The 21,971-nt window shown below is 37.8% G+C and overlaps 1 protein-coding gene and 1 pseudogene across 5 annotated transcripts in view; one reads left to right on the plus strand and one right to left on the minus strand.

Annotated features, from left to right (window-relative positions):
- lrba (LPS-responsive vesicle trafficking, beach and anchor containing) overlaps positions 1-21,971 on the minus strand; it is a 283,083-nt gene that overhangs the window by 241,996 nt on the left and 19,116 nt on the right. For all 5 annotated transcript variants that reach the window (XM_088342023.1, XM_088342026.1, XM_088342025.1 and 2 more), the window contains exons 2-21: positions 16,010-16,241; positions 14,038-14,138; positions 12,998-13,093; positions 12,800-12,921; positions 12,595-12,721; positions 12,362-12,481; positions 11,605-11,751; positions 10,171-10,368; positions 8,992-9,125; positions 7,694-7,802; positions 7,267-7,419; positions 6,433-6,601; positions 6,280-6,353; positions 6,052-6,114; positions 5,773-5,870; positions 5,598-5,690; positions 5,144-5,252; positions 4,981-5,062; positions 1,366-1,489; positions 1,112-1,304 (exon numbers count right to left, since the gene is read on the minus strand). In XM_088342023.1, the coding sequence (XP_088198149.1) occupies positions 1,112-1,304; positions 1,366-1,489; positions 4,981-5,062; positions 5,144-5,252; positions 5,598-5,690; positions 5,773-5,870; positions 6,052-6,114; positions 6,280-6,353; positions 6,433-6,601; positions 7,267-7,419; positions 7,694-7,802; positions 8,992-9,125; positions 10,171-10,368; positions 11,605-11,751; positions 12,362-12,481; positions 12,595-12,721; positions 12,800-12,921; positions 12,998-13,093; positions 14,038-14,138; positions 16,010-16,241 (2,544 nt within the window). The remainder of the gene's footprint in view (positions 1-1,111; positions 1,305-1,365; positions 1,490-4,980; positions 5,063-5,143; positions 5,253-5,597; positions 5,691-5,772; positions 5,871-6,051; positions 6,115-6,279; positions 6,354-6,432; positions 6,602-7,266; positions 7,420-7,693; positions 7,803-8,991; positions 9,126-10,170; positions 10,369-11,604; positions 11,752-12,361; positions 12,482-12,594; positions 12,722-12,799; positions 12,922-12,997; positions 13,094-14,037; positions 14,139-16,009; positions 16,242-21,971) is intronic.
- On the plus strand, positions 15,263-15,376 carry LOC148361276 (U2 spliceosomal RNA; annotated as a pseudogene).

Below are 21,971 nucleotides of genomic sequence, written 5' to 3' on the forward strand. Positions count from 1 at the left end.
TACACTTATTTTGGTCCAGAGGCCCTTCGAAACGCTTAGTGTCAACACACGTGCACTTGAGCACGCATTATAGTCTGTCTGCGCCCCCTACTGGCTACAAACACAACTATGTCAAGTGGGTGCCTCATATCACTGGCACATCTTTAACCCAGTCTTTATTCTGACAGAGCTTTTACCTCACCCCACCAGCCAGGACCACAATCCCACACAGTTTCACTGTGATGGACATAACGTAATAGCCGCAATTACTTTCTTCAAGTCACTAAATGACCTTTTTTTCCCAAATAAGAAGTAGCAGAGGTGGATTCGTATCTGTTTGAAAGCCATGGAGTATATAAAAGAAAAAAAAGCAGGGAGAAGCTGATTGACTTCTTACAATGACCATCTTGGCTATGGTGTTACTTTAATGGGAGAGCTTCAGGTAATGATAATGTTATGGTATCTAGTCAGCAGAAATTTGAATCTTCAACAAAGACTTGGTCAAAATAGTAGTTAAGAGTAAAACCTTTACCTTGGCCATTTTACTGTTTATAGATTTATCGATAAATCCATCCAATTCAATGTAATCTATCATCTAAAATAGTCAACTTGTTTAACCAGTGTTTCTATCCATTATCTTAACCCCCAGTCCCTTGTTTCAAAATTACTGTATTTACCAGACAATAAGGTGCACCTAAAAACCCCAAATTGTCCCTGAATCTAAAAGTGCGCTTTATAACCTGGAGCGCCTTATATACCACAAATTTTGGAATAAGACCGTGAGTAAAAATAGTGTGATATCTAATGCCTTGTCATATGTCATCTGTATTACTAGTGGTCAATACATACCGTAAGTGTATGAAAAACGCAATGGTTATACATGAAAAATACGGCAGACCTTACTTTAGCTTTGATTCCATGTGCCTTTTTGTCGATTATATTGACCTTACATGTGAAAAGATATTTGAAAAATTACTATTTTGTCACCTAAAAAATCAGTTAACCTTATTTTTCGAAAATGCAGGTTCTATGGAAACAGTAAAACAAACGGAAAAGATGAGATATTTGATGAATAAGCGATGTCTAGACTGCACTTATGCATGTGTGTGTGGGCCATAATGAGCTCTCTGACCTTGGCATGAGTGATGGACAGGGTGTCGACCCAGACACGCCAGCCGCCCCATTCGTATTTGACAGCATGGTAAAGCAAGATCCGGAAAACGGCATACACCATTTCTGTGACTTTCTGCTCCTCGCTGTTGCGGGGGCTGATAAAGCAGAGCGACAGCATCCACTCCTGCCACACGGAGCATTGTAGCAGGCTCCTTGAGGAAAAGACGTGGCGTTAGAAGCTATTTTGTATGCCTGTGTCCGTGCACGAGGTACCTGCGGTTGTCACGGCTGTTGTTGAACAGCTTGATCATGTCCGACAAGAAAACCTTGCGCACTTCCATGCTCTCTGGCGACAGCGGGGTGTTTTTCAGCAAGGTGGCTACGACCTTGAGAATCTCTGAAAAATATGGAACCAGTTAATCTTTTTTTAATTTTTCCCAAAAAGAAGAGGTTCCATTGATTTCTTTATTCCGACAAAAATGTTAATATTACCGGATTACAATCATCTCATGGCAAACATTTTATTTGAATAGTGTTTCAAACAAGACTGTGGTAAAGACAGAGGATTAATTTCAAAATATTAAATAATATATCAAATAATTATATCTCATCTCATCTCATCAGCCGTACCGCTTATCCTCATTAGGGTCGCGGGGGGGGCTGGAGCCCATCCCAGCCATCTCCGGGCAGTGGGCAGGGGACACCCTGAACTGGTTGCCAGCCAATCGCAGGGCACACAGGGACAGACAACTCATTCGCTCATTCACACCTAGGGACAATTTGGACCGGCCAATTCACCTGAAATGCATGTTTTTGGAACGTGGGAGGAAACCGGAGTGCCCGGAGGAAACCCACGCAAGCACGGGGAGAACATACAAACTCCGCACAGGAAGTCTGGAGCTGGATTTGAACCCCGAACAGGTTCCCATGACATGAACTGTGCCGCACAAGCGCTAACCACTGCGCCGCCGTGCTGCCCAAAATGATATCAAATACTATATTTCTTAAGTCTTTGCATACCCTAAAAGAGTAGGTTTTAAACATAAAAAGTATACATTTTATTTAATCTATTATTTGAAATTATGTTCTTTTCTATCTATTATATTTGTTTAGATATCACATTGCATTTATACATTACAATAATATATTTCATACAAACACACCTAGTAAAAAAATTATAATACGGGGTGATTCACAGTTTGATATCCTTTGAGACGTAAATATGACAGAAAGTACATGATTTAGGCAAATTAAAATGGAAAGTATTATAGTTGAAGATCATAAGATGTATTCTTACAAATCTGAATGAGAAATTCAAAAGCATGTGGATTATGTGAACGATTTCACAAATGTTCAAAATGTGAACTGAGTGAAACACCGCATACGCTGAATCTGTTTTCCAGCTCCTGCCAAACGTGCAGAAATATAACTTCGGGAAGAGTCTCCAACAGATTACTATTTTTTGTTTGTTTTTTTTACCATAAAAATATTATCCATTAGTGAGGTAGTACAATGAAATTCATAAATATTAATTATAACAAATACGTTTTCATATTCAGGTCCAGCGTAATACAAGCAAATCTTTTAACAATCAAGTCATAAAACGTGAATGTGTATTTTTTTCTCGACAGAATTGATAAACGCAGTGTTAAAAGTTGCAGTGTTAAAAATACAAAAAGTTTAATGTGTTTATTCACAAGGTTTTTTATGAACATAATCCAAGTACTAAAATATTTTTGTACTTGTTTTATGTTATCAAATTATTTTAGTCATATTGTTCCTGGAATAAAGTCATACTTTTTGTCGAAAAAAAAAAAGTCAAAATATCACCAAAAAAACAAGTTTATTTTACATTTAATACCTAATACTAAAGAAGCTCTTCGAAAATACGACAACCTACTGAATATACATTGATTGTTTTATTCATTTTCCGCATCTAATTTGTTTTAACTTACATGTAAGCATTTGTTTCATTATTTTTTTACTGTCCACTGAGCAGCGTAGATAATGAATAAATAGGACCGAGTTAAGTACTAAATACCAAACGGTAAACATCATTGACCACCTTCATTACATTGGATATAATAAGCCAATACTATTGTCAAATGCCTACTTTTGAGGTACAAACAGAGACCACACTGTCAGACTATTTCCACAACTCTAATATTGTTGTAAGTTCTCTGAAAAACATGTACTGTATTGTATTAAAGAAACATATGTCAAGCTAAACTTTAAATGGTGTTTAAACGTGACTGTTAAATGGTGAAAAGTGATTTGTTTTAACTTTATTGACTACGATTTTTTATATATGTATTCGAATAACAGTACATCAACTGTGGGTAGCAGACTGGGCAAAATGTCAAAATATTTCCGTCACAAACAATCCAAACTCTGAAACATAGGGGCACAGAACATTTAACATAGATACCAATCTTACAGTAATGCTTAAGGTATTGCTTGGGGCCCCATAGAAGTTTTGGCTCCAGTTTAGATGAAATATCAAGATAATGTCAGCATTTGAGGTTTGGGTTACTTTGTCTCAACGCTAACAGTTGCCCCTTGGCTCTCTCGTCATTTCTACACCTTAAATCGCACAAATTATGGGTCGGTGATCCTTCACCAGCAGAAAATTACCGTAGCAGAGGAGAAAGTCGTGTCAAAACCTTCCTCTTTTGTTTTTCCCAAGTTAATTTGAGGGAAACGGCACTTCCTCTGTGCAGTGCGATTGGCCCCGACCATGCTAAAGACTGCAATCAGAGGGCCCTTTTGAGACTTTGTCACAGATTAAAATCAAGAAAGGAGAAGCAGGCCGCCGTCGTATAAAGTGATCTGGCCCGGCTGGGCCGCTTTTTACCACAGCTGCGGCTTCACATAATCAGCATGGGACTGCAGCCGGACCTTGTCACATTCAAAGTTTGCTTGTGTATGTGCCAGAGCGTTTTGGGAAAAAAAGTGTACTGACTGACTGCATGTGTTCCTGGGTAGAAATAGAAAACCCAAGAGGAGGGATCTTGCAAAACAAAGGCGCATCAGAGTCGCAACAGAATACAGGGTCGACTTTTATTCTAAATATTGCTGCTGTCGGGCAAAAACCTCAATACAAAATAGCATCACCAAATAGAACTAAATACATACAAGAGTTAAGATTGAGTCAGAATTTGTAAAAGTATTACACTGAGATCAGTGGTCAAAATTTGTGGAATATTGTGGCATTTACCAAACGTAAAGCTGAGGTTTTGGCCAAAAGGCTAGCAATTTTATCAATTAGTAGTAATTGTAATTGTAATTCTGCTGCAATAGAATAAAAATGTATATTGCATTGAGACAGTGCAAAAGCTGCTTTTTACACCTATAAGAGTAATTTATATTTAAATGTCACTAGTACAGCAATTATGTTCCTATTTACTCTGATTTGAAAATGTATTCTGTGATTTCTTTTAGCCATAACATTTCCAATCATCCATCTAAATCTTTTGAAACAATTATTTTGGAAAACAAATCAAAACACAAAAAAAGCACACAATTCGGCAACACGTGCAATAATGGACTGTATATTAAACATAGCCATTTTTAGAAAAAGGCACATTTGGCAGAATGAGAAATCAACAAACCCAACTGTGTTCATTTGTGTATCATTGCTATCCTTCGAACATGCTGGTTTATTACAACAAAGGGCGTGGCAAGGAATTTCGTAAAATTTACACAGGAGACTTTTAAAAATAACAGTAAAAAAAAAAAAAAACACCTTTAGGTGTTACATTTATTTGTTGGAACCGTGCACAGTAACTACTTCCATGGGAAATACAGTTGCCATGCAGCAGGGACCCATAGAGTAGGTGTGCTAGACAGTAAGTGGGAGGAGTTTGTAGTTATAAAATAAACACGTACGTGGGTTGATGATCTTCACAGTGGAATCAGGGTCCGGGTGCTGTTTGTGAATCACTTGCGTGCAGATCTGCTCAATGAGGATCTGAAAACAAAGTTGAGGTAAAATTGGGATTAAGCAATACACTCACTTTGTTATGAACAATACTGTATTAGATAAGCTCACCTCAAAAAGCACATTGTATGTGGTCATGGAAAACTGGGCTGAGTGGAGCATCAAGCGCTCAGTGAGCAGGGAGAAGAGACTGTGACTTTGCATAACCTCAGACTTCCTCCTGAGTAAAACACAAATTCAAAGAAAAAATGATTGATGAGGGGAGCAGTTAAAAATACGGTTTCTGAATGTGAAAAAAAAGTGGTGTAAGGATATAATCTCTTAAGGAGTAACAAAATACTTGAGAATGAAAATATTATATTTTATAAATTTGCAGCAATAATCCATCTCTCCGTTTTAAAAGTAAAAGAACAATTTGATCAATTTTGCCTAACTGAAGAAATTAACAAATACACTTGTACAATAAAGGCGTTTAAAGTAGATAAATTGCCCTCCTCAATTAAAAAAGGCCCCATGTGTTTTTATTAGAAATGTGTTCTACGCATGTAAGAGACGTTGTGCTTACTTAAGTGACAAATTTTTGAGGAAGTATCCCAACACTTTAAGTGTCTGCACTCTGATCCCTTCACTTTTGGACGCCAGAAGCTTGTAAATCACACTGTAATAAAGACCAAGAATTAAATTAAATTCTGCATTAAGGGTCAATTTTTTTTACATGCAAGTGCGGGCTACTGCTATACCGAATGCCATTACGCTGATCAAAGGCCTGCACCATGGATCCTGGATGTTCAGACATCAGTGCCACCAGCAACTGCAGCACGTCCATTAGGTTGTCGTCCTAAAAAGATAAAAAAAAAAAAAAGTCTTATTTAGTATACTTTAAGATATAAGTACGTATGTGCACAATGTAGAGCCAATATATGCCTAGACTAGCAATTGGTATTTTTCTTCTTTCATAGGAGAAGGACGGAATGAAATGTTGAACAATAGTGCCATCTATTGGTGGGTTTTAGACACACCTCATGCATGGTGAGGAGATAGTTAAGAATGCTTTGGAGTTCATCTTCCTTCACACCGTTGTCCTGAAACAAGAGATAAGATTAAAAACATTGACGATTATATCTCCCTATCTAAAGTGAAATCTCAGTATTGAGAAAAAAAAACTAATTACATGAGAAAAAAACATGTTTTTCGTATCAGAAAAATGTGGTTGAAGTCAAAATGGAACCAATTTACAGTACATTTACCTTCATTATGAGTTGTTTAACAAACAAAAGCAGAAATGCTCGTAAAGACAAAATTTCCTTTGGCCTTGGACCATCTAGATAAGGAAGAAAGCAGAAAGTCAATTACTTGATGTGAATGCTACATGTTAACTGATGCTTTGGATGGTCTCTTACCGAGGCCTTTGGGCACGACACCGCTGCGATCCTGCGGGTTGACAACCCAGTAGTAGTACTTGAGGGTGTGCATGACCTGCAGCACAGTGCCCACCCGACGGATGGCGTTGTAGATGTTGACAGTGCTGATGAACTCAGTAGCCAAGTATGTGTACAAATTCAGCTGCACCTGTAAGGAAGCAACAGGGAGAAAAGGGAATATTTCAAAGCGATGGGAAGCTCGTTAGTCTCGGTGTACTGCCAATGTATTTTCAGCAAATCCTTTGCTATAAAACCGATAAAATGTTGAAAAGAAAACATATTTACAGGGATATAGCAGAGGGTGTGTTTAAAACACATGCTCTGGAATGTAAACTAACAATCTCACAATAATGATAGACATAATAATATGTATGTCATGTACAAAGGTGTTTGTTTTAAATAACATCAGGAGCCATTACAGTTATTTAAATAATTATCAATTACTAAGGCAATATGATATAAAAAAAAAAATAAAGACTGCGTTGTACTCATCTTATATAAATTTGATGTGGATTTACGCATTAAAATGTAGTACAGAACTTTCAGTGAAGTACAGACTGCCAGTGTTTTGGTAATGTTTTCAACGCTTTCTTTAATATTTATGAAATGCTTTCAATTCGGTCCAACTGTATTACATTTGAAGCAGTTATTTTACAAGGTTTTCATGCTGCCATCGTGACTGTCATTTAGAAGGTTATCTTTAGAGTTGAGTACAGCACCAGTACTTAGATTTGAGTACATGTGTCAATTACAAAGTACTTTACACAACTTTGGTCCTTTTAGCAAAGTAAGTTAACAAAACGATTTTGCTACCTTGGCTGGGGCGTGAATCCAGATGGCAGGGTTGAACAGAACGTGGTCGCACAGCTGCTTGAGCAGCAGGATGCCGTTCTGCAAATTGCTAAGGTACCTGGAGAAGGCCAACATAATGTCCAGGATGGGCCGTGTCACATGCAGCTTGGAAGACTGCAAGGAATAAACGTAATAGAAAGGGTATGATGTTTGTGTTCATTATCTGCACTACTTTTCCTCACTAGGGTTGCAGGAGCGCATCCAAGCCAACTTCGGGCAGTGGGTAGGAGACACACTCAACTGATTGCCAGCCAATCGCAGGGCACACAGTGACCTTTTTGATTTCTTTTGAATTTGCATTTACAAATGCTCACAACAAGCATATATAAACAAATCCTGCCATATTGAAATGTATAGATACCAAACAGATTCAGGATATTTGACCAACCTTCTCCAATGTGTATCCAATAACCAAAAAGCCTTTACACGCCAAGACCTGTTCTTGCATGGCTACTGAATTCTTCAGTAGCTCCATCACAAAAGACAGCAGTGTGCAGCTAGGAGGCAAATGTACAAAAGAGACAAAAGCAGTTACAGCAGTGATGGACAGAAACAATAATCATTGTGAGCTGCTGCTGACAAAGCCTGGAGTGTGAAGAGGGCCCCACACGACAAGTAAAGTGATTGAATAAGGTTGTCGTGCCCCTGTCGTGACGACTCAACGCGCAATGTTGCCTTGATATGCACGAAACTGAGACAAGATCATAAAGGCATGCAAGTATTTATTAGCTGGCGTGCAAACAGAACGGATTGACAAATTAGTCATGAAAAGTGTGTGGACCAAGGGCATGTTTATTAAAATTAATATCGTCTTATGGTGGACTCGCACTTTGGCAATTTCTTATGAATCATGCTCAAGTTTGACCTTCCCTCCATTCCCCCCTTTCTGGCTCTCACTCAAATCACTCAAAAAATTCCCGGGCCCAGTTGCCTCCAAAATATACGCCCTCATGCTGGTTCAAGCGAGAATAAGATGTTATTACGGTATATGCAGGTGCTTGTTCTGTCAGCTGAGAATTGCAACGGAGAGCCAACTCAACACAAGCAAAATATTTTTTATAGTTCTAATGGCTCGCTATGTATATTACCGGTACTAATATGTATATGTGTGACATCATGGTTACATTGCGCGGAGATTGCCCTTTTGGCTGTGGGCATGTGTGGGCATGTGTGGGCAATCGTGCCATGCCCTGGCCCACCTCTGCCAAGAGTGCATAACTGGGCATATGTGCAATGCTCAGGCGTGAAGAGCTAACGCTCACAGTACCTTGAAAATTCAGACTTTTGCGGTAAGCATGCTTGGCCACCATATAATGGCCCTAATGAGAGGGCACCCCTAAGAGACTCATGGCTGATATTTAACCGGAAGTTGGCCATTTGAGGGGAATTTAAAGGAAAACAGGTTTGGAAAGTTTAACAAAAATAAAATAACTCTTGACAACAAATTTACTGATGCAGACAAAACAGTGAAGTTTATGTGTTATAAATCGGACCGCAAGATGTTGATTCGGGATACAAATATAAAGCTGGAGGTAAATTGCATGGATTTAAAGAAAAGAAAATCCTTGTTTGCTCATATTTCATCCTTTGTATTACATCTCGTATGCATCAGGCATTACATTTGGCCATGTAGTTGCACTCATTTCATTACATACATAAGAAAAGTTTGCATGTCTCCGTAGTTACCAGACAGAGGTGTCCAGCTCATGGCTAGAGGGCTGGTAGAAGTCCAGCTGTGCAAAGAGGGGGAAGAGGACCTGCAATCCACCAATAGAGTGAATTCCACTCTGAACCGAGTGAGTCACCACTGCTTTCACATCCTGCACAAAGGCACAATGAAGTTGTATTGAATCCTCGCTCTATTAATCCTTCCCTTGTTCATGCTATGTAACCATATAAAATGTCTGTCTCATTTAAATGTGACTGCAATATGTATTCATTAAGTATTCAACTTTAGTTTTCAGAAATGATGGAGTTCTTGCAAGATCTAATTAGTAGATTATTATTGATCCCTCTCAACACTTGGCCAAATTAACACAGATCAAATATTAAAAAATATCATGTATTTTTCCTTTATGTTTACTTGTATTGTTTGTGCCACTCTTTGCCATATAACCTCCGGACCTTTTGACATCAACAAAATTGATCTTATAATACACGATCAAGCATTATGCGCTCATAGGACGTAAATGCATCGCAATGAAACCCACTGTAATGGATACAGGTTTTTTTATTTTTTGTCTTAGGCATTCCTTACAGCACACTCTATACGCTTGTTGGAAAGAATATGAGATCAAATGTTTAGTGTGTGCATGCATGTGTCTACATCATTAGGATTGCTACTGGTACAGGTTGTGAGCATCATAATAAATAGACCTGGAGATATTTTAAGCAGGTGAACTCTCTAGTTAATGAGACAGCTATATACCTCTCCTAATGGGGATAAGTGAATAATTCCAAACAGTGACAGAGTAATAATTGATTATTAATTTTCCTTTTCCCTGAATATTATTCAGAGATTTTATGAAGTTGAAAATATACTGCAGTTGTTAAATGTTAACATAAAATATCCCTCAAGGATCTTTTTATTTGAACCATATTTTTTTTTTTTTTTTTTTAAAACAACTTTCAAGTTACCCTAATTTATGAGATCTCGATTATGGCATACAAGCTGTCGCTGGGCCAGGTGTTAGTGTTGTATTGACAGTAAAAGTACATTGTATAGTGGCAACAAGTTAGTTTGACTAAATAACAAAGCACTCTAAACAGGCTACCCAATTAAAATAATAACATTCGAAAAATTGAAAGCTAATTTAACTAACCATATAGTGGATAGAGAGGGATCTGAGTACAACCGTGGTCTACCTGGAGCATGAGCGCATGCGGGGAATGGACAAAAATGGAGGCGTTGTCCTTGGGGGAGGACTCGAGGCAGAGCTGGGCATCAGTGGCGCGGGGGTTGTAGGCAAAAGCGATGGCCAAAGAAAGCTTGCCATCGTACAGCAGCGTTTTGTGGTGCTCGGCAAACATCAAGTCGCTTTCGGCCTTGTACTTAAACGTGCCCTAAGAAGTGACAAGATGAGATATAAAAAGGAACAGAAAAAGAAAGGAAACAAGGAGGTTTAGACAGTGTTGGCGGTCATTCTGTTTTGGCCCCCAGGTCCCTGAATAAATAACACTACTAAATAAATATCATGCAGCTGGCCCTCTATAATGGACAGCTGTGATCTGTATCGCTTTTTATTTTTTGCATGGTATTAATGGCAAATACATTACATCCAAGACTGACATTTCCAGGTTTTAAATACATGTTTGAATTATATATATATATATATATATATATATATATATATATATATATATATATATATTAGGACAGATATTTATGTAAATATGGTAACACATTCAATAATTATTATACAGAATTTGAACAGCATATTTTATATGGGTGAGAGTATTCCATTGCTGGTGTCAATGATTGCGATTTCAAGGCTTGAAATATTCCAACCTTGGACGAGCGAATTTTGGTAATAAACTACACAGCACAAAATTTATAATCTATTAGTGATTAACTCATTAAAAAAGCATGTTTATAAAGTAATCCATACATGTTAGTATAGCTGCAAAAGCTTTTAAGCAACTACCCCCTCCTCCCAAAAATCTTTTAATCCGATGTCAAAGCGCATACATCAAAAACACTGGCCTCACATTAATGTATGGCGACTTGTTTTTTTCTCAGAGCACTGCCAATTTTCTATTATCCTGTGAACCAAAGGCAATGGGTTAATCCTAACCCTAACCCTAACCCTAAATAAATAAAAGCATATCATTAATGTATAAAATGTAGCTCTAAAAATATTTCTTATTTAATTATTGGAATCAATGTGCAAACATTGTTTTAAGGAGCTATAACAGAAATCATGCAAGCGCTGGTTACTTCAATCTTCCTCTACGCTTGTGAAACATGGACTCTCACAGCAAAGCTGGAAAAAAAAAATCTAGGCCATCGAGATTCTATGCTACAGGAAACTATTAGGCATCAGCTAAAGTGCATTGCCCATATGACAATGGGCAAAACCTTCAGTGGTCACATTGGTCCCATAAAGAACCATTTTCAATTGTGCGCAGACAAAAACTGCAGTAGTATGGTCATGTCACAAGATCATAAGGACTGGCCAAGATCATTGTCCAGGGCACAGTCCGAGGGGGCAGGAGACAAAGAAGACCAAAAAAGAACTGGAATGTGGGTTTAATGTAAATCTTGAATGGGTAGAGCTGTCAAACTCCTTTTCAACGTACCTGGTACCCTGGCCCAAGCTGATAGATGGCCAGGATCTGAGCAGCATTAAGGGCTTCTCCGAATAAGTAGACAGCGCCCATCTGGCCACAGAAGACCCGGTTGGCGTCTGCAGTTTCAGATGAGCCTAGGAAGCACTTATCGAATGTCTGCGGGACAAAGGAATTTTTTTAGGCTAACTCAAGAGCACAAACAAAAAATGTTGGAAATTAAAAGAAAGAGTATTGAGATGTGAGAATAAAACCAGGCTAAAATAGCAGCAAAGATGTGTGGACAATGTGCTATAAATATCCTCAATGACAGCCTCGTTTAGCAGGCGTTGCAGCTCTTTTTAGATCGTGATTGTACTGCAGACTCGAGTAATCCTCCAAGCTGTGACTCCAAACCATGATTTTGATATGCAAGTAATTGGCATCAAGGAGATGGGTGCATCTTTTGCTCCATTTTATAACGAACTAAAGGACAATAGCTATGCAGTGAGCCCAATGCATCTAAGGAAATAATTAGTAATTGACGAAATACAGTTGCGCCCTTAAAATATATTTGATATTCAGCTTTTCTGTAATTTTCTTCAAACCTTATCAAAATAAACACTGCATTTCTAAATTGATTTTAATTTGAGGAGGAGTCATCACACAGCCACTGTTAACTTACTTCTCTCTACCTACAACCCTTTAATAAGCCCCATGGGCACACTAGAGTTTCAGAACACCTGCCTTAGACTAATTAGCAGCACTCTAGCAAAAGCTCATTACTTACATCGCTGGTGTTGACAAACCAGGCGATCTCTCCAAAGGATGCCAGTTCACCGTTGACATAGCAGCTAATTTCGCTGTTTTTCCAGCGGTTGTAGACATGAACTAGTGTCACCATGTACCACTGCAAAAAGTAAAATGGAAACAAATTATGGTTACAAACAATGATATGTAAAACTGAGTATGTATGCACAATACAAAAAATATAAAAACAATTTTTATAAATTACAATATTACCTTCTGGGGTTTAAAGTCATATTTAACACAGTGCTGGAATCCCTTTCCCTTGGTTTTCAATGAGGTCACTATTAAGCATCCGCCCACAAAGTGAGCAGAGTAGCCAAGGCCTTTACTGGTGCGGAAACTAAATCAAAAGCAGAAGATAGCTGGTAAGATTCGGAAGGGAGATGCGGTCACTTGGAAATAGGTAGGAGGAACTAACCAGTAGAGGTAAGGCTTGTCTTTATCCACATTGATGTTGTTAAGAGGGTCCATGCGAAGCCACGTATGGAATGTAAAGCCGTTTTGGTATGGCCATTTGGCGATGGGTGGAAGCGCTATTGCCTGTTTGTCAGTCCACACAACACCACAGTATTTATTTGAGGGCAGCGATAATGGTAGAATATTGAAGTGAACTCACGGCTGCATTCTTTCCAGGAAAGCTGAAGAAGGAGTCCGGGCCATTCCTATGGGCCATGTACTTTAACACTGACAGCAGCTTCACAGCATGTCGAGGCTGAAATACAATGAATTGCAGGAAAGAATGAGTTTATTAAAAATACAGTCATGGTGTTTTAGAACCTAGATTAGCTTAGCATACATCCACAAAGCTGGATGATCTTCAAGTTTACTTGAGCTGCTAATGAATTACAGAAATTGAATTATATATATGTATATATATATACACTAATTCTATTCAATAATTCCAGTTCGAATTTGTCATTCGTAAAGTTAATTTATTAGTCAATGTGGTAAGTGGTTGCAGGTCAGTCAGCTCGTTCAGGTCGTCAACCCTTAAGTTCTGTAAGGGTACGGCTGACCTTCATCTGATTCTTTCATTTGAGATGCAAGAAATAAGAGTATTCTCATTTAACCATTTACCGGATATCAGAAAGATTGAATACCCAGCTGTGGAGTTTTTTTTAGGAAAATGTGGAAAAAGGTTGCATATTTTTTAAATGGTTGCCCAGCCCTAACCAATGTGCCAATTTGGAACCAAATTGTCTTCAACAGTTCATGTGTGCTTGAGTGCTTTTAGATAGGAATTGACCAAGCAAGGACAGCAACTTAACGAGTCAGCTCAAGTCTTCCATCTAAAATCTGAAGGGCCTAATCTAACAGTTAGTTAGAGTGTTAGTCGGTTAGTCAGTCAGCTAGAAGGTCAGTTGGAAAAGTTATTTTGTCAGTCAGTCAGTCAAAAAAAAAAAGCTTAGCAGCTAACACCTTTTTCTCATGACAGTGACGATGCGTTAGTTTGACTAAGAAAATGTGCCTTCTTTGTGAGTAACAGACTGTACGAATAAAAAAAGAAGGTTGATGATGATAACTGCATTTTTCTGAACTAACAATATGTGCAGTCAACATTTATGTGATCACAACAATAATTTGGTAAGACAAGGGGGACAACGAATGCCAGCACACTCTTCACATATACGGACGAGAACAGCTCATCTGACTCACCCACTGGCCTTTCTCCCCTTGAAGCTTGCTGAAGAACAGCTTCAGCTCTTTGACTGTTATACTATAGCTGGCTAGCACGCCCAGCATGTCAACGAGGAGGTCTGCAGAAAAAATGAATCACAGTGTTCAAAAATAGCAATTAGTTCATATAAAAAGTCAAGTCCACCAAACGTTTTGGTTTTAATATTTTAACTATAAATCAATGTGTATGAGAAAAAAATGAAGGAAAAAGACGAAACATTTTCACTTGATTAAACATTTACTTTCTCCGCACTTGGCTGCACAGTTGCTGGGAGCCCGCAGTGTTCTTGCTGGCAGGAAAGGCACTGATGCAAACACTGTCAGAATAGATCCCAATAATCCTAACAATTTCCCAATATCTTACGACAGAGATGACACACTCTTGTAAAGAAGTGCTACCCTAACCACACTCATTCCAACAGAAATATCTCAACAGTTGAGTTTATAACTAGGATAATTTCCGGAATACAAGACGATGCTTCATGTATGGAAAAAAATTGAAGTTGCATTCCAGTATATTATCATATCCGTGCAATAATTGATCAATCAATAATTGCTGACCACAATTACATAATGGTGGGATTGAACCAGGATAGCAACGGTAAAGAGTGCCAAATCTTAACCACCAGACCATTGGGGACATCGGCGACATAGGAAAAGGCATTAGGCCTTATCATATTATCACACTATTTTAGTCACAGTACCATATACAAATGTTAAATCAATGAAAAAACACAAATTAAAAATCTGTATAAAATGTTTCACTTTTTCTTAGCTGTGACAAAAAGTTGTCAAATACGTGCAGCAATGTATTTATACCCTTGAGGACAACCGAATTACTTTCCACAATGCCTTTCTTTTCATTCAGTTTAGAGACTTGAGAACTTCATAAAAACTTTGCAGGTCTGCAATACAGTAGTGTATTCCTGTACCACGGCCCGGTTTAATGTCTGACAATATTCTCATGGCCCGGCCCAAAAATAACATCAACAATAAGGTACCGTGACTAACAATAGTAAGGTGAGGACATAAAATCTTATGCCTTTTCATGTCTGTGTCTATATTCCTAGGGGACTAGTGGATAAGATCAGACACTATGCCGTATGAATAACGAAGATAGAACAATAACCCTTAAAAACCCCAAAACCCCACTATGCCGTATTAACTGACTGTGATTCTGGGGTTGTGTACTTCCGGGTCACTGATCGCAGCAAAGCTTTAGTTGATTTTTGCAATCCGGAGATGGAATAAGAGCTTGCTCTGTCCACTCCACACATCGGCCCGGTATTGCAGTACCTCCGGGCACGAAGCATTCGCAATGATCGCAGCAAGGCTTTAAGGCTAGGACCTTAGCTTGGCCTTTTGGCTGAGAGTAAGAGTCCCGGCCTTGTAGCGTATTATGAACTGACCGATAACAGATAATGGATAATGAATAAAGAAGAAAGAACAATAACCCTTAAAAAAAAAAATCCCCCCAACCACCCCCCCCCTGCTGCGAACTGGGTTTGATTACCATTGATTCCAATTTATTTCAACAAACTATATTTGTTATTATCAATCCTAGCCGTGCTCCTTATGGATGGAAAAGATATTACACATGACTAATTTTTCGTAATGGGCCTTAAAGTGTGGAAAATATGGTACCTTGATTTTATTTTCAAACAATCTTTGCCAATTCCCCAACATTTAATTAAGATAGATAGATAGATACTTTATTCATCCCCGGAGGGAAATTCATATTAAGTTAAATTATACATTTTGTGTCACCATAGACAACTGATCTTTGTCAATTCTTGTGCCCTCCAAGGCTCAATTTGAGGCCCTGTACTTTTTAACAAGCAGTGTTTTAGTCGACTCTAATCCAATGAGGTAAATGATCTTTATACATTACTTGCATTGAAATACATTTGAGGTATGGAAGGGATTCTACATCCTAAATAGAATTGTGTACCTGCGATCATGCTGTCAATGTCGGAAATTCGCTGGAGCACCACCTGAATGAGCGCCACATCGGTGCACGCCTGCAAATTGCGTACGCTCTTCTTGAGAATTGCGGTGAAGATACTCCAAACCTCAGCCTGGCAGGTAGGCTCGCACTTGTCCAAGAGCTCCACCATACAAATGATGCTATCAGGCTCCTGGATGATAAAGTTTATCTCCAGGTCAAACTGGCCGCCGACCAGCTGGAGAAGGAGCAGACAGAGAGAAAGAGGGAGGTGAAGTTAAATAGTGAGAGTAACCAATTACTGCTCTTTGAATTTCTGTTTTATTATGTTTTTAAAGTAAATGTGAATTCTAGAAAAACATACTTTCAGTTTGTTTTTTTAAACAAAATATATGCTACCATTGTTGCATGTCAATTGAAAAGAAAAACACAAGTGTTATTTTATTCTTATAGATTTTAAACTGTGTATTATTATCCGAGCAGCACCATGTTCAACTGCAAAGGTTGACTTTCCTTTGTCCACTGGCAAACAAATGATGTCGCAGCCATTAAAGTCACACTCTCTCGTTTCCTAATAGCATCCATGGCATTTTTATTATTGAATCTAGTCTAATCGAAAGGAGATAAGGAAAGAAACAACATGGATGTGTAATTCGTTTCACCAGTGAGGATGTCATGTTCAAACTTATCGGAACAAATGAGCATATGATGTGCTGAAGCGCTATCATCCGGGCTTTGTATCACATCAAGGTATGGAGGCTGTCCAATTTAGGTGACGACATTGAGATAAGGTGCTTGCTTGCGTTTGTGTGTTCTGCACAAGATAAAGGAGACATCAAACAAGAATATGACAATCTCTTTAACCTTGCACCAAGATAGACAATTATGCCATCAATCTTGCCAAGAGTGGATTGTGGAAAAATATCTCACTGCTGTCTCTAGTCAAAAAATGTCAACGTGAATTACAATTTGTTAAGATATACTGTAGGTGCAAAGTGATGGCTGATGGAATTTGACAAAGCTAGGTGAAAATGTAAAATTTGGTTTAGTGGAAACTTTTGAAAGCAGATTCAATTAATGTTTCAGATGGAAAATTCTTCTACTTTTAACAAGCCTTCAAAATGTACAATGTGAACTTATGTAGCTATTGCCTGTTTTACGGTGATATAAAGCAATGTAAATAAGCAAAACATTCCAATTAAGGTTGTTGACTGTGATCATTCTGATTCTAATGGATGGGTTAGTCCTTTCATTTTCTGATTACTTGTACATGTATATGTTTTAAAGTCATCCAGGATATTTTTATGCGGCAAAGCACAGTGAGACTTGTAGTACAGAGACAAATGATACATGCAAACTCTAGCTCTGGTCAAGCAATCACAGAGAGTAGTTTTAGGTAAACTATATAGACATATAAAGTAGTTTTAGGGTATGCAGTTCTTTAATTTGGTAAACAATTGCTTGGGCCTAAATCCTTAAATAGATTTTGGTCTTTGGTTTTAGTATATTTCAGAGTATTTTATTGTATAATATTGTTTAAAAAAATGTTACTAATTTACATATTTTACTAAGGGGTTTGTTTTACAATATTATAATCCTACCGAAAAAACGGAGGAATTACTCACTGCACATAATTTGCACTGCATTCGGCAGCAGCTTTCGAATTTATGGTTGAGCAAGTGCAGCTGTGTCCAGCTGTACCATTGGCCTCTCTTGAGAACCACTTTTTCCTCTGAAAGCTCTGATTGATGAGTCTGACACTCACAGCAATTCATCAATCCATCATTGATGACAGACAACAAAAACGACGAAAACACGAAGAGCCCTCACATATAAACATGGACACACTCGATATTATTTACTGGAATGATTTCGTCTACTTTGATTTCAAACAAATCATTATCTGGCTGTGTTAAGAGTATTTTTGTTTATTATGACTTTAGAATTGATAATGTATAAAACATGACTTTGATTAAAAAAAAAAAAACAATATAACTAAAAAACTTTGCAAAGTGCGGCATCGGGAACAACTTACAATCAAAACATCAAAACAGTGCCGTTAACATGACAGGAAAAATACAATACCAACATAAAAATACTGTACATCATACACTGAAGACATGCTGATTAACACCATATTTACTTGAGTACAACCCCAATGTTTTTTTAATTAAAAATTCGTGAATAATTTTGTTACATTTTGTCTCAGTTTAAACTAAACATTTTAAGTGACAATCATTATTGAATACATGCAACTGTGATTAAATGATTTATTGTCTAGTTAAACTATAAACAAAATGGTTGGTTCGATCCCTTAACCACTAACGTCGTAGGGGCACCATTTCATGTGGTGTTTCAGACAAGTAACCAACATAAAATTTACAAGGTATCCATATAATGTCCTTCAAAGCCCGATTCATCATCAGATACACTAAAGAGTTGTTTTTTCTCATCGTGCTCATCGTGATCTTTCGCGACGACTGTTTTCTCCATTCTCTATCATTTGTCTCTGATACCGTGAATAACCAGTGTGATAATGAGACAGAATCAAAAGGCTTTTCATATTTCATCTATATTACTGGTGATCTAGTCGATAGGATTCAATGCTCTAACCGCCACGACGTGGGTTTGATTCCTGGTGCATTCAACGTTTTGCGATTGAGGTCAGCGATATTTTTCAATCTATGCAGAATTACAGGAACACTTAAGCGCATCGAAACTTTGAGGGGTTTTTTTTAGGTTAAAAAATGTGCGTTACACGCGAATAAATACGGTAACTAAACAATACTTTGCAACGTGCAGCTTCAGGAAGGATTCCCAATTCTAACGATGCCATTAACATGACAAAAGGAATACAATGATTAAGAAATGTATAATTCTTTGGAGTTTGCAAAATAAGCTTGTTGCTCATGAACTTGGCTTATTCTGACCATAAAATCAAATAATGGAAAATGCTGCTGTGGTTGTGGCCCACTCAGCTGACCAAGTGAGTCCAATTTTGAAATTTGAGTGGTTGTTAATAATAGCCCCATTGCTATTGTAATTAATTTCGTGAACAGATTTTGAAGATTGACATGGAATCACCTGCAAGGCTGAAATCCATTTCTCTTATATAAATTATGAAGCAGTGCAGCCAATAAAAACACTAAACATTTAAAGGAACAAACAGACTGCTATATGAATGTGTGGTGTTTGGACAATAAAAATATAACTATTATTTCTGTTGAGTCATTTCAACAAAGTAGCAACTGTGTATCGAGACCAACAGTACAAATTGTGAACAGCATCCTGATCCATAGACAGCTTCATCAACTAAACACTGTAGCTTTCCGGCAACCGGACACCAGTTTGCAGTCAGGGAAACTGAGACGTGTTTGTCCTGACCAACCGCTGAAGCCTTACTTGAATTAATCATGGCTGAGCAGCCACCGGGACAAAATATAAAGAACGGTTGGTACGGTCACCATCAAGAAAAACATGGTAAAAATGACAGATGTAATTGAGATGTGGAAAAAAAAAAGAAAGGAGGTATGAAATCCTGGCATTACGTTTAATATCTTGTAGGAAGAAAGATATTGGGTATCTACATATGTTCCACTAATGGCTAGATAATGACGACCATGCCACCTGTGTCAGGTAGACAACCACATTTGTCATTTTCACCATAATCAATCATTTGCTGTAAACTGCTCGTTGCACCATCCTCAGCTTCTGCTTGTTCGCACAACTGAGTCCGAGTGTCACTCTATTTCAAGCAGTCATCCAGTAAGGCCAAATAACAGAGATGGGTAACAACAAAATTCAAGCCTCTGTCACAACGTTGCACGCAAACACGTAAAGACCACCGGGAATGTTTAGCAACTTTCATGTTTTTGCAGATGCAATTGTGCCTTGAGTTATATGCAAAATGTGAGCACACTCAAGGCATAACTAAAATCATCATTCCAATTGAAATGGAAAAACCGACAAGGAAAGTAGCACTCATTCACAGACTTCAGAATATCTTACATTAATTATTTTTAAATAAGACAAAAAATGTTTTGTCACATCTTCACTGCATTGAAAAATTAATGAATAATTAAATCATTACGAGAATAGGTGAAAATGGTAACATGGTGAATAAAAATTGCTAGTAGTGCATTAAATTATTGTTAAACTAGTTAAAAGAATTAAGTTCCTGCAGAAATCATTGACATTTGTGCTTTACTGGGTTTTTTTTTGTTTTTTTTTAATTTTTCTAAACTATACATGTCAAAGTCTAGGCCTCAGGGCTAAGTGTGGAACGCCACATCATTTTATGAGGCCCTGCGAGACAATGCTGAGAGAACCACAAGAAAAAAAAGCATCACACAATGACTTGCCGTTTTAAATAAGTCCAAAAGTTGTCATCAAAAATATGCGCCACTCGCAAAGCACACAGTGCAGCTGTATTTGCTACCTACCATGAATCAAACAGAGAATAGTGAGGAAACCCATCTCGATATAATTTTACTTAAAATAAAAGTCACTGACGCAATGTTGAAGGCAATACGAAAAATATATAACACCCTTATAAAAAAAGCACCTGGGTGTTGTTTGCAGAAATTTAAAAGAGCTTCAGCTCCTTTATATAATACATATGATATCTAACAGTTAAGTTCCCATACTCAAGTAAACATTTTGATCAATAAAAAGCAGAAAGACTTTTAACCCTCATGTTGTGTTATGAATTACAAACTGTTAGCTGGTCAATTTTGACCGAAGGTCTAAGCACCGAAAAAAAAGGGTGAATTGCTCAATATATAGTTAAAAACTACATCCGGACAAACATTATATTAATCCATAACCAGATATTTCCAGTGTAATTTGATTTAGGGTCCTTGAAACACATCAGTTAATAAATTGTATAATGTTGCTACACAGGGGTCTCTAACTTGGTGCCTACGGGCACCAAGGTGGCTCCTGGGGACAGCTCAGGTACCTGAAGACCTGTCCTGCAAAAATGTTGAGACCCCTGTTGAAACGGGTCACTGGAGACCATAACACAACATAAGGGATAAATCATTAAACCAACCGTTTAAATTTGTGTTTGTTTGCAATACAGTATTTGTCACTTTCCAGTCTGCTTCAGTTTCCCAGAGTTAAATAAAGTGTAGTTGAAATTAATTTAATTGTCTTTCTTTTTTCTTCTTTTTTTACAAATGCACAGGTAATAAGCACTACAAAAGATTAAATATTGGTGAAGAAAAATATATTGAAGAAAACACGGACAATCTTTTTTGAATCAAATCTCACATCCCTGAGTTAAAATTCAATTGTGAGCCTCCAAAAAGATCCTGATCCCACCAGCTAAGACACATTTTTTATGACATCAATTTAATGTTTTTTCTCCAATGTGCCCCCCGAGCTCTGTCCTAAACTAAGAGGGTAATCAAGGGGGGTTATTTATAACACACAGAGGACATCAAAATAGTTGTCGATTATGTGTGGGGGTTAAATCATCTTAATGTACACAAATTGTGGCAAAAACAGCTTGAAATGTGTGAGAATCATTTGGCTGAATTACATAAATCAAACAAAACACAGTTTATATGCTTATTGTCATCTGTTTGAACATGTTCCACATTACATCATCTTATACAGGAGTAGGAATATCGACCTTTAGATGAGACCACACTCAACAGCACTGTGTTTGACAAAAAACACTCAAGCGGGCTGTCAGAATGACAATGGCCTACTTTTTCCCAACAGCCCTTTAAACGCATCCTCTTTTTAACGAGCCATCTCATCAAACCAAAGACGATTGAGTGCATTGGTCTATGAGAGAGCACGGCACAGAGACGTTAGTCACGGACACGTAGCACATGGGTCCTTTTGGCGATGATGTGAGGTCAAGTAAATAATCTCATGCAAGCAATGGATAAAAAACATTAAAAGGACACATTTAATCAAGATACACGGACCTTGGAAAATACCATGTTCCATGCAC

Source organism: Urocampus carinirostris, chromosome 8 (assembly GCF_059441175.1).
Source record: "Urocampus carinirostris isolate Australia breed hairy pipefish chromosome 8, RoL_Ucar_1.0, whole genome shotgun sequence".
Classification (NCBI taxonomy): domain Eukaryota; kingdom Metazoa; phylum Chordata; class Actinopteri; order Syngnathiformes; family Syngnathidae; genus Urocampus; species Urocampus carinirostris.